Here is a 20,285-nt window from a genome sequence, read left to right as displayed (position 1 = left end):
GAAGGAAGGGGTGAGATTACAGTGTTACACCGACCCTTGTTCAATTACAGTTACTAAAGTGTTTCCTTTACCAAGATGGGATGGATGTTTCATCACGTTGTTAGGATCTCATTGTTCATTCTAGACGTCTAATGTGTAACGATATGGTTTACACCAGTCAACTGAACATCTATACAGAACACATTTCACCAGATGATCATATTCAACCATCTTGATTCCTCATAAACCTTAAAATGGTCAAAATATATAATATCTATATTTCACTGGGGATGCACATAGTAGTAGGAGAATGAGGTCAACATGTTGTGAAGGGGTATATCGAGACAGCCAATACCTGATGGAGGAGGAGGGCGTTGAGGAGGAGCAGGTCGGGCTGGGGGGGCGTTGGGGCGAGGAGGAGGAGGGCGTTTAGGCTCCAGGGCCTGAGGGGCACCAGGCTGGAAGTCCACTGGAGTCCCTGGGAAAGAGATCGAGAGCGAGAGACAGAGAGCGAGAGACAGAGAGCGAGAGACAGAGAGCGAGAGACAGAACGAGACAGAGAACGAGAGACAGAGAACGAGAGACAGAGAGCGAGAGACAGAGAGCGAGAGACAGAGAGACAGAGAGCGAGAGACAGAGAGCGAGAGACAGAGAGCGAGAGACAGAGAGCGAGAGACAGAGAGCGAGAGACAGAGAGCGAGAACGAGAGACAGAGAGCGAGAGCGAGAGACAGAGAGCGAGAGACAGAGAACGAGAGACAGAGAACGAGAGACAGAGAGCGAGAGACAGAGAGCGAGAGACAGAGAGCGAGAGACAGAGAGCGAGACAGAGAGAACAATACATGTTATGCACCAGTGTCTCTCATTCATAGTCCTTCAGTACAAATTTCATTTTTACCAGACTGGAATTTATAATATTTTTTCCCAAATGTATTTCACAAACAGACAGCAACTGGGGACACAAACTATTAAGCTGGTTTGAGGTTGCATAGTTGCAGAACACAGCTCATATGACATAGGAGGCTGGGAGTATTGGTCTAATCAGTATATCTAGAGTACTGAACAGGGACACTCCGGTGTAGATAAAGACACTGCTAACTGAACACCAAACCAGCAGACAGGCACGAAGACCTAGCAGCATAGCAGACAGGCACGAAGACCTAGCAGCATAGCAGCATAGCAGACAGCTACCTATAGATGGGAACCTGTGACAGGCACGAAGACCTAGTAGCATAGCAGACAGGCACGAAGACCTAGCAGCATAGCAGACAGGCACGAAGACCTAGCAGCATAGCAGACAGGCACGAAGACCTAGCAGCATAGCAGACAGGCACGAAGACCTAGCAGCATAGCAGACAGACACGAAGACCTAGCAGCATAGTAGACAGGCACGAAGACCTAACAGCATAGCAGACAGGAACGAAGACCTAGCAGCATAGCAGACAGGCACGAAGACCTAGCAGCATAGCAGAAAGGCACGAAGACCTAGCAGCATAGCAGACAGGCACGAAGACCTAGCAGCATAGCAGACAGCTACCTATAGATGGGAACCTGTGACAGGCACGAAGACCTAGCAGCATAGCAGACAGGCACCTATAGATGGGAACCTGTGTTTGACCTGCTGGGTCAACGCTACTTCTCCTGCTGGGGGAGGGGCTTAACACTGTTTTACCTGCTGGGGGAGGGGCTTAACACTGTTTTACCTGCTGGGTCAACGCTACTTCTCCTGCTGGGGGAGGGACTTAACTTCTTATGGCTGGGGGGCAGTATTGAGTAGCTTGGATGAATAACGTGCCCAGAGTAAACTGCCTGCTACTCAGGCCCAGAAGCTAAGATATGCATATTATTAGTAGATTTGGATAGAAAACACCCTGAAGTTTCTAAAACTGTTTGAATGATGTCTATGAGTATAACAGAACTCATATGGCAGGCAAAAACTTGAGAAAAAATCCAACCAGGAAGTGGGAAATCTAAGGTTTGTAGGTTTTCAAGTCTTTGCCTATCCAATATACAGTGTAAAATCTCGTCCGATTGCACTTCCTAAGGCTTCCACTAGATGTCAACAGTCTTTAGAACCTTGTTTCAGGCTTCTACTGTGAAGGGGGAGAGAATAAGAGCTGATTGAGTCAGGTGTCTGGCAGAATGCCATGAGCTCAGTCTTGCCCGTGAGAGGTAGCTGCGTTCCTTTTCCTTTCTAAAGAGAAGACAAAGGAATTGTCCGGTTGGAATATTATTGAAGATTTATGCTAAAAACGTCCTTAAGATTGATTCCATACATCGTTTGACATGTTTCTACGAACTGTGATGGAACTGTGCCTGCGCCGTGTGAATTTGGATTTGTGAACTAAATGCGCAAACAAAAAGGAGGTATTTGGACATAAATTATGGACTTTATCGAACAAAACAAACATTTACTGTGGAACTGGGATTCCTGGGAGTGCCTTCTGATGAAGATTATCAAAGGTAGGTGAATATTTATAATGCTATTTCTGACTTCTGTTGACTCCACAACATGGCGGGTATCTGTATAGCTTGTTTTGGTCTCGTGAGTGTTGAAATCTGACACAGCGGTTGCATTGAGGAGAAGTGTATCTAAAGTTCCATGTAAAACACTTGTATCTTTTATCAATGTTTATTATGAGTATTTCTGTAAATTGGATCTGGCTCTCTGCAAAATCACCGGGTGTTTTGGAAGCAAAACATTACTGAACGTAACGCGCCAATGTAAACTGAGATTTTTGGATATAAATATGAACTTTATCGAACAAAACATCCATGTATTGTGTAACAAGAAGTCCTATGAGTGTCATCTGATGAAGATCATCAAAGGTTAGTGATACATTTTATCTCTATTTCTGCTTTTTGTGACTCCTCTCTTTGGCTGGAAAAATGGCTGATTTTCTGTGACTAGGTGCTGACCTAACATAATCGCATGGTATGCTTTCGTCGTAAAGCCTTTTTGAAATCGGACACTGTGGTGGGATTAACAACAAGTTTATCTTTAAAATGGTGTATAATACTTGTATGTTTGAGGAATTTTAATTATGAGATTTCTGTTGTTTGAATTTGGCGCCCTGCACTTTCACTGGCTGTTGTCATATCGATCCCGTTAACGGGATTTCAGCCGTAAGAAGTTAACACTGTTTTACCTGCTGGGTCAACGCTATTTCTCCTGCTGGGGGAGGGGCTTAACACTGTTTTACCTGCTGGGTCAACGCTAGTTCTCCTGCTGGGGGAGGGGCTTAACACTCCTGAAAGAGCACAATGACAATGATCATTTATATCAGTAAACCTTCTATATATATTTATATATGTATCCTTATATATATATATATATCCTATATATCCTTATATATATATATATCCTATATATCCTTCTATATATATATATATATATATCCTTATATATATATCCAATATATCCTTATATATATATATCCTATATATCCTATATATATATATGTATATATATATAGGATACATATATATATATATAGGATACATATATATATATATATATATATATATATATATATATATCATATATATATATATATATATATATATGTATCCTATATATATATATATATATATCCTATATATGTATCCTATATATCCTTATATATATATATCCTATATATCCTTATATATATATATATATCCTATATATGTATCCTATATATCCTAATATATATCCTATATATCCTTATATATATATTAATGTCCTATATATATGTATCCTATATATCCTTATAAATATATCCTATATCTTTATATAAATATATCCTTATATATATATCCTTATATGTATCCTATATATCGTTATATATATATCCTAATATATATATATTTCCTTATTAAATCATTATATATACATCCTATATATATATATATCCTTCTATATATATCCTTATACAGTTGAAGTCGGAAGTTTAAATACACTTAGGTTGGAGTCAGATGCTGGAGGAAACAGGTACAAAAGTATCTATATCCACAGTAAAACGAGTCCTATATCGACATAACCTGAAAGCCGCCCAGCAAGGAAGAAGCCACTACTTCAAAACTGCCATAAAAAAGCCAGACTACGGTTTGCAACTGCACATGGGGACAAAGATTGTACTTTTTTGTTTTTAGTTAATGCTTGGTCGCAAATGGCTCTTCCAAATGGACAATGACCCCAAGCACACTTCCAAAGCAAAATGGCTTAAGGACAACAAAGTCAAGGTATTGGAGTGGCCATCACAAAGCCCTGACCTCAATCCTATAGAAAATTGGTGGGCAGAAGGCTGAAAAAGCCTGTGCGAGCAAGGAGGCCTACGAACCTGACTCAGTTACACCAGCTCTGTCAGGATGAATGGGCCACAATTCACCCAATTTATTGTGGGAAGCTTGTGGAAGGCTACCCAAAACGTTTGACCCAAGTTAAACAATTTAAAACGCAATGCTACCAAATACTAATTGAGTGTATGTAAACTTCTGACCCACTGGGAATGTGATGAAAGAAATAAAAGCTGAAATAAATAATTCTCTCTACAATTATTCTGACATTTCACATTCTTAAAATAAAGTGGTGATCCTAACTGACCGAAGACAGGGAATTTTTACGAGGATTAAATGTCAGGAATTGTGAAAAACTGAGTATAAATGTATTTGGCTATGGTGGATGTAAACTTCCACTGTATATATCCTTATAAATATATCCTTATACGTGTGTGTGTGTGTGTGTGTGTGTGTGTGTGTGTGTGTGTGTGTGTGTGTGTGTGTGTGGAATGGGACCTTGCTAGGGACTGGCAGTGAGTGTGTACGCTGCAGTGTTCCGGTGGTGTGTGTGTGTACGCTGCAGTGTTCCGGTGGTGTGTGTGCGTGTGTGTGTGTACGCTGCAGTGTTCCGGTGTGTGTACGCTGCAGTGTTCCGGTGTGTGTGTGTGTGTGTACGCTGCAGTGTTCCGGTGTGTGTGTGTGTGTGTACACTGCAGTGTTCCGGTGTGTGTGTGTGTGTGTGTACGCTGCAGTGTTCCGGTGGTGTGTGTGTGTACGCTGCAGTGTTCCGGTGGTGTGTGTGTGTACGCTGCAGTGTTCCGGTGTGTGTGTGTGTGTGTGTGTGTGTGTACGCTGCAGTGTTCTGGTGTGTGTGTGTGTGTACGCTGCAGTGTTAAGGTGTGTGTGTGTGTGTACGCTGCAGTGTTCTGGTGTGTGTGTGTGTGTGTGTACCTTGCGGTGGTCCAGCAGAGCGTGGGGCAGATCGGCTGGGTCTGCTGGGGGCAGCAGGTTCTCCGTGGGTGGGGGAGTGAGAGGGGCTTCCCCGGGGGGAGGGAGAGGGGGAGGAGAGGGGGGCGGGGCCTGCACCGGGCTGAAGGTGCTGGGGGAGAATATCCTCCACCTCCTCATCCACATCACCTGGTGGAACGACACACAGAGAGAGAGAAGTCACACACACACACACACACACACACACAGACACACAGATCTACCAAGACAAAATGCCTCGCAAGGAAAACTCCATTGACTTGCCTAGAGGTGGACTGCTACAGTGGGTCTCTACCTCGGCATAGTTCTCTCTCTTTACTAACTTTACAGCCTTGGAAGAAGGCAATATGGAGGATGGATTCAACCATCGTCACCCTCTCCCACATCAGCCTTCTTAACCCTCCTCCCTTACCCTCCATATCGTAGTCATCCTCTCCCACATCAGCCTTCTTACCCCCCTCCCTTACCCTCCATATCGTAGTCATCCTCTCCCACATCAGCCTTCTTACCCCCCTCCCTTACCCTCCATATCGTAGTCATCCTCTCCCATATCAGCGTCCTCGGCCAGCAGAGAGGAGCTGGCGGAGGTAGGGACAGATCCACAGATCCTCTCTACACTCATCTCCTCCTCCAGACTCTTAATCCAACCTGAACTCTTCAGACGGATGTCTATCACCTTACCCAGAACCTACACACACAGAGACACACAGAGACACGCACACAGAGAGAGAGACACGCACACAGAGAGAGAGACACGCACACAGAGAGATATTACAATGCAGCTTATCAGTGTGTGAATCAACATTGTCCGGGTGTGTTGCTGTGACGTTGTCCTAGTGTGTTGCTGTGACGTTGTCCTAGTGTGTTGCTGTGACGTTGTCCGGGTGTTTTGCTGTGACGTTGTCCTAGTGTGTTGCTGTGACGTTGTCCTAGTGTGTTGCTGTGACGTTGTCTTAGTGTTGCTGTGACGTTGTCCTAGTGTTGCTGTGACGTTGTCCTAGTGTGTTGCTGTGACGTTGTCCGGGTGTTTTGCTGTGACGTTGTCCTAGTGTGTTGCTGTGACGTTGTCCTAGTGTGTTGCTGTGACGTTGTCTTAGTGTTGCTGTGACGTTGTCCTAGTGTTGCTGTGACGTTGTCCTAGTGTTGCTGTGACGTTGACCTAGTGTTGCTGTGACGTTGTCCTAGTGTTGCTGTGACGTTGTCCTAGTGTTGCTGTGACGTTGTCTTAGTGTTGCTGTGACGTTGTCCTAGTGTGTTGCTGTGACGTTGTCCTAGTGTTTCTGTGACGTTGTCCTAGTGTGTTGCTGTGACGTTGTCCTAGTGTGTTGCTGTGACGTTGTCCTAGTGTTTTGCTGTGACGTTGTCCTAGTGTTGCTGTGACGTTGTCCTAGTGTGTTGCTGTGACGTTGTCCTAGTGTTGCTGTGACGTTGTCCTAGTGTGTTGCTGTGACGTTGTCTTAGTGTTGCTGTGACGTTGTCATAGTGTTGCTGTGACGTTGTCCTAGTGTTGCTGTGACGTTGTCTTAGTGTTGCTGTGACGTTGTCCTAGTGTTTTGCTGTGACGTTGTCCTAGTGTTTAGCTGTGACGTTGTCCTAGTGTTGCTGTGACGTTGTCTTAGTGTGTTGCTGTGACGTTGTCCTAGTGTGTTGCTGTGACGTTGTCCTAGTGTTGCTGTGACGTTGTCCTAGTGTTGCTGTGACGTTGTCAGAGTGTGTTGCTGTGACGTTGTCTTAGTGTTGCTGTGACGTTGTCTTAGTGTGTTGCTGTGACGTTGTCCTAGTGTGTTGCTGTGACGTTGTCTTAGTGTTGCTGTGACGTTGTCTTAGTGTGTTGCTGTGACGTTGTCCTAGTGTGTTGCTGTGACGTTGTCCTAGTGTTTTGCTGTGACGTTGTCCTAGTGTGTTGCTGTGACGTTGTCCTAGTGTGTTGCTGTGACGTTGTCCTAGTGTTTTGCTGTGACGTTGTCCTAGTGTTGCTGTGACGTTGTCCTAGTGTTGCTGTGACGTTGTCCTAGTGTTGCTGTGACGTTGTCCTAGTGTTGCTGTGACGTTGTCCTAGTGTTTTGCTGTGACGTTGTCCTAGTGTTTTGCTGTGACGTTGTCCTAGTGTTGCTGTGACGTTGTCCTAGTGTTGCTGTGACGTTGTCTTAGTGTTTTGCTGTGACGTTGCCCTAGTGTTGCTGTGGCGTTGCCCTAGTGTTGCTGTGACGTTGTCCTAGTGTTGCTGTGACGTTGTCCTAGTGTTGCTGTGACGTTGTCCTAGTGTTGCTGTGACGTTGTCCTAGTGTTGCTGTGACGTTGTCCTAGTGTTGCTGTGACGTTGTCCTAGTGTTGCTGTGACGTTGTCCTAGTGTTTTGCTGTGACGTTGTCCTAGTGTTTTGCTGTGACGTTGTCCTAGTGTTTTGCTGTGACGTTGCCCTAGTGTTGCTGTGGCGTTGCCCTAGTGTTGCTGTGACGTTGTCCTAGTGTGTTGCTGTGACGTTGTCCTAGTGTTGCTGTGACGTTGTCCTAGTGTTGCTGTGACGTTGTCCTAGTGTTTTGCTGTGACGTTGTCCTAGTGTTGCTGTGACGTTGTCCTAGTGTTTTGCTGTGACGTTGTCCTAGTGTTGCTGTGACGTTGTCCTAGTGTGTTGCTGTGACGTTGTCCTAGTGTTTCTGTGACGTTGTCCTAGTGTGTTGCTATGACGTTGTCCTAGTGTTGCTGTGACGTTGTCTTAGTGTTGCTGTGACGTTGTCCTAGTGTGTTGCTGTGACGTTGTCCTAGTGTGTTGCTGTGACGTTGTCCTAGTGTGTTGCTGTGACGTTGTCCTAGTGTTTTGCTGTGACGTTGTCCTAGTGTTGCTGTGACGTTGTCTTAGTGTTGCTGTGACGTTGTCCTAGTGTTGCTGTGACGTTGTCCTAGTGTGTTGCTGTGACGTTGTCCTAGTGTGTTGCTGTGACGTTGTCCTAGTGTGTTGCTGTGACGTTGTCCTAGTGTTTCTGTGACGTTGTCCTAGTATGTTGCTGTGACGTTGTCCTAGTGTTACTGTGACGTTGTCCTAGTATGTTACTGTGACGTTGTCCTAGTGTTGCTGTGACGTTGCCCTAGTGTTGCAGTGACGTTGTCTTAGAGTTGCTGTGACGTTGTCCGAGTGTTTTGCTGTGACGTTGTCCGAGTGTTTTGCTGTGACGTTGTCAGAGTGTGTTGCTGTGACGTTGTCAGAGTGTGTTGCTGTGACGTTGTCAGAGTGTGTTGCTGTGACGTTGTCCTAGTGTTGCTGTGACGTTGTCCTAGTGTGTTGCTGTGACGTTGTCCTAGTGTGTTGCTGTGACGTTGTCCTAGTGTTTTGCTGTGACGTTGTCCTAGTGTGTTGCTGTGACGTTGTCTTAGTGTTGCTGTGACGTTGTCTTAGTGTTGCTGTGACGTTGTCCTAGTGTTGCTGTGACGTTGCCCGAGTGTTTTGCTGTGACGTTGCCCTAGTGTGTTGCTGTGACGTTGTCCTAGTGTTGCTGTGACGTTGTCCTAGTGTTGCTGTGACGTTGTCCTAGTGTTGCTGTGACGTTGTCCTAGTGTTGCTGTGACGTTGTCCTAGTGTTGCTGTGACGTTGTCCTAGTGTGTTGCTGTGACGTTGTCCTAGTGTGTTGCTGTGACGTTGTCCTAGTGTGTTGCTGTGACGCTGTCCTAGTGTGTTGCTGTGACGTTGCCTTAGTGTTGCTGTGGCGTTGCCTTAGTGTTGCTGTGACGTTGCCCTAGTGTTGCTGTGACGTTGCCCTAGTGTTGCTGTGACGTTGTCCTAGTGTTGCTGTGACGTTGTCCTAGTGTTGCTGTGACGTTGTCTTAGTGTGTTACTGTGACGTTGTCCTAGTGTTGCTGTGACGTTGTCCTAGTGTTGCTGTGGCGTTGTCCTAGTGTTGCTGTGACGTTGTCCTAGTGTTGCTGTGACGTTGCCCTAGTGTTGCTGTGACGTTGCCCTAGTGTGTTGCGGTGACGTTGTCTTAGTGTTGCTGTGACGTTGTCTTAGTGTTGCTGTGACGTTGTCCGAGTGTTGCTGTGACGTTGTCCTAGTGTGTTGCTGTGACGTTGTCCTAGTGTGTTGCTGTGACGTTGTCCTAATGTTGCTGTGACGTTGTCCTAGTGTTGCTGTGACGTTGTCTTAGTGTTGCTGTGACGTTGTCCTAGTGTTGCTGTGACGTTGTCTTAGTGTTTCTGTGACGTTGTCCAAGTGTTGCTGTGACGTTGTCTTAGTGTTGCTGTGGCGTTGTCTTAGTGTTGCTGTGACGTTGTCTTAGTGTTGCTGTGACGTTGTCTTAGTGTTGCTGTGACGTTGTCTTAGTGTTGCTGTGACGTTGTCCTAGTGTTGCTGTGACGTTGTCCTAGTGTGTTGCTGTGACGTTGTCCTAGTGTGTTGCTGTGACGTTGTCCTAGTGTGTTGCTGTGACGTTGTCCTAGTGTGTTGCTGTGACGTTGTCCTAGTGTGTTGCTGTGACGTTGTCCTAGTGTGTTGCTGTGATGTTGTCCTAGTGTTGCTGTGACGTTGTCTTAGTGTTGCTGTGACGTTGTCTTAGTGTTGCTGTGACGTTGTCTTAGTGTTGCTGTGACGTTGTCCTAGTGTTTTGCTGTGACGTTGTCCTAGTGTGTTGCTGTGACGTTGTCCTAGTGTGTTGCTGTGACGTTGTCCTAGTGTTTTGCTGTGACGTTGTCCTAGTGTTGCTGTGACGTTGTCCTAGTGTTGCTGTGACGTTGTCCTAGTGTTGCTGTGACGTTGTCCTAGTGTTGCTGTGACGTTGTCCTAGTGTTGCTGTGACGTTGTCCTAGTGTTGCTGTGACGTTGTCTTAGTGTTGCTGTGACGTTGTCTTAGTGTGTTGCTGTGACGTTGTCCTAGTGTGTTGCTGTGACGTTGTCCTAGTGTTTCTGTGACGTTGTCCTAGTGTGTTGCTATGACGTTGTCCTAGTGTTGCTGTGACGTTGTCTTAGTGTTGCTGTGACGTTGTCCTAGTGTGTTGCTGTGACGTTGTCCTAGTGTGTTGCTGTGACGTTGTCCTAGTGTGTTGCTGTGACGTTGTCCTAGTGTTTTGCTGTGACGTTGTCCTAGTGTTGCTGTGACGTTGTCTTAGTGTTGCTGTGACGTTGTCCTAGTGTTGCTGTGACGTTGTCCTAGTGTGTTGCTGTGACGTTGTCCTAGTGTGTTGCTGTGACGTTGTCCTAGTGTGTTGCTGTGACGTTGTCCTAGTGTTTCTGTGACGTTGTCCTAGTATGTTGCTGTGACGTTGTCCTAGTGTTACTGTGACGTTGTCCTAGTATGTTACTGTGACGTTGTCCTAGTGTTGCTGTGACGTTGCCCTAGTGTTGCAGTGACGTTGTCTTAGAGTTGCTGTGACGTTGTCCGAGTGTTTTGCTGTGACGTTGTCCGAGTGTTTTGCTGTGACGTTGTCAGAGTGTGTTGCTGTGACGTTGTCAGAGTGTGTTGCTGTGACGTTGTCAGAGTGTGTTGCTGTGACGTTGTCCTAGTGTTGCTGTGACGTTGTCCTAGTGTGTTGCTGTGACGTTGTCCTAGTGTGTTGCTGTGACGTTGTCCTAGTGTTTTGCTGTGACGTTGTCCTAGTGTGTTGCTGTGACGTTGTCTTAGTGTTGCTGTGACGTTGTCTTAGTGTTGCTGTGACGTTGTCCTAGTGTTGCTGTGACGTTGCCCGAGTGTTTTGCTGTGACGTTGCCCTAGTGTGTTGCTGTGACGTTGTCCTAGTGTTGCTGTGACGTTGTCCTAGTGTTGCTGTGACGTTGTCCTAGTGTTGCTGTGACGTTGTCCTAGTGTTGCTGTGACGTTGTCCTAGTGTTGCTGTGACGTTGTCCTAGTGTGTTGCTGTGACGTTGTCCTAGTGTGTTGCTGTGACGTTGTCCTAGTGTGTTGCTGTGACGCTGTCCTAGTGTGTTGCTGTGACGTTGCCTTAGTGTTGCTGTGGCGTTGCCTTAGTGTTGCTGTGACGTTGCCCTAGTGTTGCTGTGACGTTGCCCTAGTGTTGCTGTGACGTTGTCCTAGTGTTGCTGTGACGTTGTCCTAGTGTTGCTGTGACGTTGTCTTAGTGTGTTACTGTGACGTTGTCCTAGTGTTGCTGTGACGTTGTCCTAGTGTTGCTGTGGCGTTGTCCTAGTGTTGCTGTGACGTTGTCCTAGTGTTGCTGTGACGTTGCCCTAGTGTTGCTGTGACGTTGCCCTAGTGTGTTGCGGTGACGTTGTCTTAGTGTTGCTGTGACGTTGTCTTAGTGTTGCTGTGACGTTGTCCGAGTGTTGCTGTGACATTGTCCTAGTGTGTTGCTGTGACGTTGTCCTAGTGTGTTGCTGTGACGTTGTCCTAATGTTGCTGTGACGTTGTCCTAGTGTTGCTGTGACGTTGTCTTAGTGTTGCTGTGACGTTGTCCTAGTGTTGCTGTGACGTTGTCTTAGTGTTTCTGTGACGTTGTCCAAGTGTTGCTGTGACGTTGTCTTAGTGTTGCTGTGGCGTTGTCTTAGTGTTGCTGTGACGTTGTCTTAGTGTTGCTGTGACGTTGTCTTAGTGTTGCTGTGACGTTGTCTTAGTGTTGCTGTGACGTTGTCCTAGTGTTGCTGTGACGTTGTCCTAGTGTGTTGCTGTGACGTTGTCCTAGTGTGTTGCTGTGACGTTGTCCTAGTGTGTTGCTGTGACGTTGTCCTAGTGTGTTGCTGTGACGTTGTCCTAGTGTGTTGCTGTGACGTTGTCCTAGTGTGTTGCTGTGATGTTGTCCTAGTGTTGCTGTGACGTTGTCTTAGTGTTGCTGTGACGTTGTCTTAGTGTTGCTGTGACGTTGTCTTAGTGTTGCTGTGACGTTGTCCTAGTGTTTTGCTGTGACGTTGTCCTAGTGTGTTGCTGTGACGTTGTCCTAGTGTGTTGCTGTGACGTTGTCCTAGTGTTTTGCTGTGACGTTGTCCTAGTGTTGCTGTGACGTTGTCCTAGTGTTGCTGTGACGTTGTCCTAGTGTTGCTGTGACGTTGTCCTAGTGTTGCTGTGACGTTGTCCTAGTGTTGCTGTGACGTTGTCCTAGTGTTGCTGTGACGTTGTCTTAGTGTTGCTGTGACGTTGTCTTAGTGTGTTGCTGTGACGTTGTCCTAGTGTGTTGCTGTGACGTTGTCCTAGTGTTTTGCTGTGACGTTGTCCTAGTGTGTTGCTGTGACGTTGTCCTAGTGTGTTGCTGTGACGTTGTCCTAGTGTTTTGCTGTGACGTTGTCCTAGTGTTGCTGTGACGTTGTCCTAGTGTTGCTGTGACGTTGTCCTAGTGTTGCTGTGACGTTGTCCTAGTGTTGCTGTGACGTTGTCCTAGTGTTTTGCTGTGACGTTGTCCTAGTGTTTTGCTGTGACGTTGTCCTAGTGTTGCTGTGACGTTGTCCTAGTGTTGCTGTGACGTTGTCTTAGTGTTTTGCTGTGACGTTGCCCTAGTGTTGCTGTGGCGTTGCCCTAGTGTTGCTGTGACGTTGTCCTAGTGTTGCTGTGACGTTGTCCTAGTGTTGCTGTGACGTTGTCCTAGTGTTGCTGTGACGTTGTCCTAGTGTTGCTGTGACGTTGTCCTAGTGTTGCTGTGACGTTGTCCTAGTGTTTTGCTGTGACGTTGTCCTAGTGTTTTGCTGTGACGTTGTCCTAGTGTTTTGCTGTGACGTTGCCCTAGTGTTGCTGTGGCGTTGCCCTAGTGTTGCTGTGACGTTGTCCTAGTGTGTTGCTGTGACGTTGTCCTAGTGTGTTGCTGTGACGTTGTCCTAGTGTTGCTGTGACGTTGTCCTAGTGTTGCTGTGACGTTGTCCTAGTGTTTTGCTGTGACGTTGTCCTAGTGTTGCTGTGACGTTGTCCTAGTGTTTTGCTGTGACGTTGTCCTAGTGTTGCTGTGACGTTGTCCTAGTGTGTTGCTGTGACGTTGTCCTAGTGTTTCTGTGACGTTGTCCTAGTGTGTTGCTATGACGTTGTCCTAGTGTTGCTGTGACGTTGTCTTAGTGTTGCTGTGACGTTGTCCTAGTGTGTTGCTGTGACGTTGTCCTAGTGTGTTGCTGTGACGTTGTCCTAGTGTGTTGCTGTGACGTTGTCCTAGTGTTTTGCTGTGACGTTGTCCTAGTGTTGCTGTGACGTTGTCTTAGTGTTGCTGTGACGTTGTCCTAGTGTTGCTGTGACGTTGTCCTAGTGTGTTGCTGTGACGTTGTCCTAGTGTGTTGCTGTGACGTTGTCCTAGTGTGTTGCTGTGACGTTGTCCTAGTGTTTCTGTGACGTTGTCCTAGTATGTTGCTGTGACGTTGTCCTAGTGTTACTGTGACGTTGTCCTAGTATGTTACTGTGACGTTGTCCTAGTGTTGCTGTGACGTTGCCCTAGTGTTGCAGTGACGTTGTCTTAGAGTTGCTGTGACGTTGTCCGAGTGTTTTGCTGTGACGTTGTCCGAGTGTTTTGCTGTGACGTTGTCAGAGTGTGTTGCTGTGACGTTGTCAGAGTGTGTTGCTGTGACGTTGTCAGAGTGTGTTGCTGTGACGTTGTCCTAGTGTTGCTGTGACGTTGTCCTAGTGTGTTGCTGTGACGTTGTCCTAGTGTGTTGCTGTGACGTTGTCCTAGTGTTTTGCTGTGACGTTGTCCTAGTGTGTTGCTGTGACGTTGTCTTAGTGTTGCTGTGACGTTGTCTTAGTGTTGCTGTGACGTTGTCCTAGTGTTGCTGTGACGTTGCCCGAGTGTTTTGCTGTGACGTTGCCCTAGTGTGTTGCTGTGACGTTGTCCTAGTGTTGCTGTGACGTTGTCCTAGTGTTGCTGTGACGTTGTCCTAGTGTTGCTGTGACGTTGTCCTAGTGTTGCTGTGACGTTGTCCTAGTGTTGCTGTGACGTTGTCCTAGTGTGTTGCTGTGACGTTGTCCTAGTGTGTTGCTGTGACGTTGTCCTAGTGTGTTGCTGTGACGCTGTCCTAGTGTGTTGCTGTGACGTTGCCTTAGTGTTGCTGTGGCGTTGCCTTAGTGTTGCTGTGACGTTGCCCTAGTGTTGCTGTGACGTTGCCCTAGTGTTGCTGTGACGTTGTCCTAGTGTTGCTGTGACGTTGTCCTAGTGTTGCTGTGACGTTGTCTTAGTGTGTTACTGTGACGTTGTCCTAGTGTTGCTGTGACGTTGTCCTAGTGTTGCTGTGGCGTTGTCCTAGTGTTGCTGTGACGTTGTCCTAGTGTTGCTGTGACGTTGCCCTAGTGTTGCTGTGACGTTGCCCTAGTGTGTTGCGGTGACGTTGTCTTAGTGTTGCTGTGACGTTGTCTTAGTGTTGCTGTGACGTTGTCCGAGTGTTGCTGTGACGTTGTCCTAGTGTGTTGCTGTGACGTTGTCCTAGTGTGTTGCTGTGACGTTGTCCTAGTGTTGCTGTGACGTTGTCCTAGTGTTGCTGTGACGTTGTCTTAGTGTTGCTGTGACGTTGTCCTAGTGTTGCTGTGACGTTGTCTTAGTGTTTCTGTGACGTTGTCCAAGTGTTGCTGTGACGTTGTCTTAGTGTTGCTGTGGCGTTGTCTTAGTGTTGCTGTGACGTTGTCTTAGTGTTGCTGTGACGTTGTCTTAGTGTTGCTGTGACGTTGTCCTAGTGTTGCTGTGACGTTGTCCTAGTGTGTTGCTGTGACGTTGTCCTAGTGTGTTGCTGTGACGTTGTCCTAGTGTGTTGCTGTGACGTTGTCCTAGTGTGTTGCTGTGACGTTGTCCTAGTGTGTTGCTGTGACGTTGTCCTAGTGTTGCTGTGACGTTGTCTTAGTGTTGCTGTGACGTTGTCTTAGTGTTGCTGTGACGTTGTCTTAGTGTTGCTGTGACGTTGTCCTAGTGTTTTGCTGTGACGTTGTCCTAGTGTGTTGCTGTGACGTTGTCCTAGTGTGTTGCTGTGACGTTGTCCTAGTGTTTTGCTGTGACGTTGTCCTAGTGTTTTGCTGTGACGTTGTCCTAGTGTTGCTGTGACGTTGTCCTAGTGTGTTGCTGTGACGTTGTCCTAGTGTGTTGCTGTGACGTTGTCCTAGTGTTGCTGTGACGTTGTCCTAGTGTTGCTGTGACGTTGTCCTAGTGTTGCTGTGACGTTGTCCTAGTGTTGCTGTGACGTTGTCCTAGTGTTGCTGTGACGTTGTCCTAGTGTTGCTGTGACGTTGTCCTAGTGTTGCTGTGACGTTGTCCTAGTGTTGCTGTGACGTTGTCCTAGTGTTGCTGTGACGTTGTCCTAGTGTTTTGCTGTGACGTTGTCCTAGTGTTGCTGTGACGTTGTCCTAGTGTGTTGCTGTGACGTTGTCCTAGTGTGTTGCTGTGACGTTGTCTTAGTGTTGCTGTGACGTTGTCTTAGTGTTGCTGTGACGTTGTCTTAGTGTTGCTGTGACGTTGTCTTAGTGTTGCTGTGACGTTGTCCTAGTGTGTTGCTGTGACGTTGTCCGAGTGTTTTGCTGTGACGTTGTCAGAGTGTTTTGCTGTGACGTTGTCCGAGTGTTTTGCTGTGACGTTGTCAGAGTGTGTTGCTGTGACGTTGTCAGAGTGTGTTGCTGTGACGTTGTCAGAGTGTGTTGCTGTGACGTTGTCAGAGTGTGTTGCTGTGACGTTTTCAGAGTGTGTTGCTGTGACGTTGTCCTAGTGTTGCTGTGACGTTGTCTTAGTGTTGCTGTGACGTTGTCCTAGTGTGTTGCTGTGACGTTGTCCTAGTGTGTTGCTGTGACGTTGTCCTAGTGTGTTGCTGTGACGTTGTCCTAGTGTGTTGCTGTGACGTTGTCCTAGTGTGTTGCTGTGACGTTGTCCTAGTGTGTTGCTGTGACGTTGTCCTAGTGTGTTGCTGTGACGTTGTCCTAGTGTGTTGCTGTGACGTTGTCCTAGTGTGTTGCTGTGACGTTGTCCTAGTGTTTTGCTGTGACGTTGTCCTAGTGTTTTGCTGTGACGTTGTCCTAGTGTGTTGCTGTGACGTTGTCCTAGTGTGTTGCTGTGACGTTGTCTTTGTGTTGCTGTGCTGTTGTCTTTGTGTTGCTGTGACGTTGTCCTAGTGTTGCTGTGACGTTGTCCTAGTGTTGCTGTGACGTTGTCCTAGTGTTGCTGTGACGTTGTCCTAGTGTTGCTGTGACGTTGTCCTAGTGTTGCTGTGACGTTGTCCTAGTGTTGCTGTGACGTTGTCCTAGTGTTGCTGTGACGTTGTCCTAGTGTTGCTGTGACGTTGTCCTAGTGCTGCTGTGACGTTGTCCTAGTGCTGCTGTGACGTTGTCCTAGTGTTGCTGTGACGTTGTGCTAGTGTGTTGCTGTGACGTTGTCCTAGTGTTGCTGTGACGTTGTCCTAGTGTTGCTGTGACGTTGTCCTAGTGTTGCTGTGACGTTGTCCTAGTGTTGCTGTGACGTTGTCCTAGTGTGTTGCTGTGACGTTGTCCGAGTGTGTTGCTGTGACGTTGTCCGAGTGTGTTGCTGTGACGTTGTCTTAGTGTTGCTGTGACGTTGTCTTAGTGTGTTGCTGTGACGTTGTCTTAGTGTGTTGCTGTGACGTTGTCTTAGTGTGTTGCTGTGACGTTGTCTTAGTGTGTTGCTGTGACGTTGTCCTAGTGTGTTGCTGTGACGTTGTCTTAGTGTGTTGCTGTGACGTTGTCTTAGTGTTGCTGTGACGTTGTCCTAGTGTTGCTGTGACGTTGTCCTAGTGTTGCTGTGACGTTGTCCTAGTGTTGCTGTGACGTTGTCCTAGTGTTGCTGTGACGTTGTGCTAGTGTGTTGCTGTGACGTTGTCCTAGTGTTGCTGTGACGTTGTCCTAGTGTTGCTGTGACGTTGTCCTAGTGTTGCTGTGACGTTGTCCTAGTGTTGCTGTGACGTTGTCCTAGTGTTGCTGTGACATTGTCCTAGTGTTGCTGTGACGTTGTCCTAGTGTTTTGCTGTGACGTTGTCCTAGTGTTTTGCTGTGACGTTGTCCTAGTGTTGCTGTGACGTTGTCTTAGTGTTTTGCTGTGACGTTGTCCTAGTGTTTTGCTGTGACGTTGTCCTAGTGTTTTGCTGTGACGTTGTCCTAGTGTTTTGCTGTGACGTTGTCCTAGTGTTTTGCTGTGACGTTGTCCTAGTGTTGCTGTGACGTTGTCTTAGTGTTGCTGTGACGTTGTCCTAGTGTGTTGCTGTGACGTTGTCCGAGTGTTTTGCTGTGACGTTGTCCGAGTGTGTTGCTGTGACGTTGTCTTAGTGTTGCTGTGACGTTGTCTTAGTGTGTTGCTGTGACGTTGTCTTAGTGTGTTGCTGTGACGTTGTCTTAGTGTTGCTGTGACGTTGTCCTAGTGTTGCTGTGACGCTGTCCTAGTGTGTTGCTGTGACGTTGTCCTAGTGTTGCTGTGGCGTTGCCTTAGTGTTGCTGTGACGTTGCCCTAGTGTTGCTGTGACGTTGCCCTAGTGTTGCTGTGACGTTGCCCTAGTGTTGCTGTGACGTTGCCCTAGTGTTGCTGTGACGTTGTCTTAGTGTGTTGCTGTGACGTTGTCCTAGTGTTACTGTGACGTTGTCCTAGTGTTGCTGTGACGTTGTCCTAGTGTTGCTGTGACGTTGTCCTAGTGTTGCTGTGACGTTGTCCTAGTGTTGCTGTGACGTTGTCCTAGTGTTGCTGTGACGTTGCCCTAGTGTTGCTGTGACGTTGTCCTAGTGTTCCTGTGACGTTGTCCTAGTGTTGCTGTGACGTTGTCCTAGTGTTGCTGTGACGTTGTCTTAGTGTGTTGCTGTGACGTTGTCCTAGTGTTGCTGTGACGTTGTCCTAGTGTTGCTGTGACGTTGCCCTAGTGTTGCTGTGACGTTGCCCTAGTGTTGCTGTGACGTTGCCCTAGTGTTGTTGTGACGTTGCCCTAGTGTTTTGCTGTGACGTTGCCCTAGTGTTGCTGTGGCGTTGTCCTAGTGTTGCTGTGACGTTGTCCTAGTGTTGCTGTGGCGTTGTCCTAGTGTTGCTGTGACGTTGTCCGAGTGTTGCTGTGACGTTGTCCTAGTGTTGCTGTGACGTTGTCCTAGTGTTGCTGTGACGTTGTCCTAGTGTTGCTGTGACGTTGTCCTAGTGTTTTGCTGTGACGTTGTCCTAGTGTTTTGCTGTGACGTTGTCTTAGTGTTTTGCTGTGACGTTGTCTTAGTGTTTTGCTGTGACGTTGTCTTAGTGTTTTGCTGTGACGTTGTCTTAGTGTTTTGCTGTGACGTTGTCTTAGTGTTTTGCTGTGACGTTGTCTTAGTGTTTTGCTGTGACGTTGTCTTAGTGTTGCTGTGACGTTGTCTTAGTGTTGCTGTGACGTTGTCCTAGTGTTGCTGTGACGTTGTCCTAGTGTGGCTGGGACGTTGTCCTAGTGTTGCTGTGACGTTGTCCTAGTGTTGCTGTGACGTTGTCCTAGTGTTTTGCTGTGACGTTGTCCTAGTGTTGCTGTGACGTTGTCCTAGTGTTTTGCTGTGACGTTGTCCTAGTGTTGCTGTGACGTTGTCCTAGTGTTGCTGTGACGTTGTCCTAGTGTTGCTGTGACGTTGTCCTAGTTTTGCTGTGACGTTGTCTTAGTGTTTTGCTGTGACGTTGTCTTAGTGTTTTGCTGTGACGTTGTCTTAGTGTTGCTGTGACGTTGTCTTAGTGTTGCTGTGACGTTGTCCTAGTGTTGCTGTGACGTTGTCCTAGTGTGGCTGTGACGTTGTCCTAGTGTTGCTGTGACGTTGTCCTAGTGTTGCTGTGACGTTGTCCTAGTGTTTTGCTGTGACGTTGTCCTAGTGTTGCTGTGACGTTGTCCTAGTGTTGCTGTGACGTTGTCCTAGTGTTTTGCTGTGACGTTGTCCTAGTGTTTTGCTGTGACGTTGCCCTAGTGTTGCTGTGGCGTTGCCCTAGTGTTGCTGTGACGTTGTCCTAGTGTTGCTGTGACGTTGTCCTAGTGTTGCTGTGACGTTGTCCTAGTGTTGCTGTGACGTTGTCCTAGTGTTGCTGTGACGTTGTCCTAGTGTTGCTGTGACGTTGTCCTAGTGTTGCTGTGACGTTGTCTTAGTGTTTTGCTGTGACGTTGCCCTAGTGTTGCTGTGACGTTGTCCTAGTGTTGCTGTGACGTTGTCCTAGTGTTGCTGTGACGTTGTCTTAGTGTTTTGCTGTGACGTTGCCCTAGTGTTGCTGTGACGTTGTCCTAGTGTTGCTGTGACGTTGTCCTAGTGTTGCTGTGACGTTGTGCTAGTGTGTTGCTGTGACGTTGTCCTAGTGTTGCTGTGACGTTGTCCGAGTGTTTTGCTGTGACGTTGTCCGAGTGTGTTGCTGTGACGTTGTCTTTGTGTTGCTGTGACGTTGTCTTTGTGTTGCTGTGACGTTGTCTTTGTGTTGCTGTGACGTTGTCCTAGTGTTGCTGTGACGTTGTCCTAGTGTTGCTGTGACGTTGTCCTAGTGTTGCTGTGACGTTGTCCTAGTGTTGCTGTGACGTTGTCCTAGTGTTGCTGTGACGTTGTCCTAGTGTTGCTGTGACGGTGTCCTAGTGTTGCTGTGACGTTGTCCTAGTGTTGCTGTGACGTTGTCCTAGTGTTGCTGTGACGTTGTCCTAGTGTTGCTGTGACGTTGTCCTAGTGTTGCTGTGACGTTGTCCTAGTGTTGCTGTGACGTTGTCCTAGTGTTGCTGTGACGTTGTCCTAGTGTTGCTGTGACGTTGTCCGAGTGTTGCTGTGACGTTGTCTTTGTGTTGCTGTGACGTTGTCTTTGTGTTGCTGTGACGTTGTCTTTGTGTTGCTGTGACTTTGTCTTAGTGTGTTGCTGTGACGTTGTCTTAGTGTTGCTGTGACGTTGTCCTAGTGTTGCTATGACGTTGTCCTAGTGTTTTGCTGTGATGTTGTCCTAGTGTTGCTGTGACGTTGTCCTAGTGTGTTGCTGTGACGTTGTCTTAGTGTGTTGCTGTGACGTTGTCTTAGTGTGTTGCTGTGATGTTGTCATAGTGTTGCTGTGACGTTGTCCTAGTGTTGCTGTGACGTTGTCTTAGTGTTGCTGTGACGTTGTCTTAGTGTTGCTGTGACGTTGTCCTAGTGTTTTGCTGTGACGTTGTCCTAGTGTTTTGCTGTGACGTTGTCTTAGTGTGTTGCTGTGACGTTGTCTTAGTGTGTTGCTGTGACGTTGTCTTAGTGT

General features: G+C 47.3%; 1 protein-coding gene across 9 annotated transcripts in view; it reads right to left on the bottom strand.

The window, feature by feature from the left end:
* Positions 1-20,285, bottom strand: part of synj1 (synaptojanin 1) — a 132,582-nt gene that overhangs the window by 29,672 nt on the left and 82,625 nt on the right. For all 9 annotated transcript variants that reach the window (XM_055936786.1, XM_055936793.1, XM_055936791.1 and 6 more), the window contains 3 exons: positions 5,748-5,913; positions 5,190-5,375; positions 335-457 (listed from right to left, as the gene is read on the bottom strand). In XM_055936786.1, coding sequence (XP_055792761.1) covers positions 335-457; positions 5,190-5,375; positions 5,748-5,913 — 475 coding nt within the window. The remainder of the gene's footprint in view (positions 1-334; positions 458-5,189; positions 5,376-5,747; positions 5,914-20,285) is intronic.

This window comes from Salvelinus fontinalis, chromosome 10 (genome assembly GCF_029448725.1).
Source record: "Salvelinus fontinalis isolate EN_2023a chromosome 10, ASM2944872v1, whole genome shotgun sequence".
NCBI classification, from domain to species: Eukaryota; Metazoa; Chordata; class Actinopteri; order Salmoniformes; family Salmonidae; genus Salvelinus; species Salvelinus fontinalis.
This window is presented reverse-complemented; position numbering and strand designations above follow the sequence as displayed.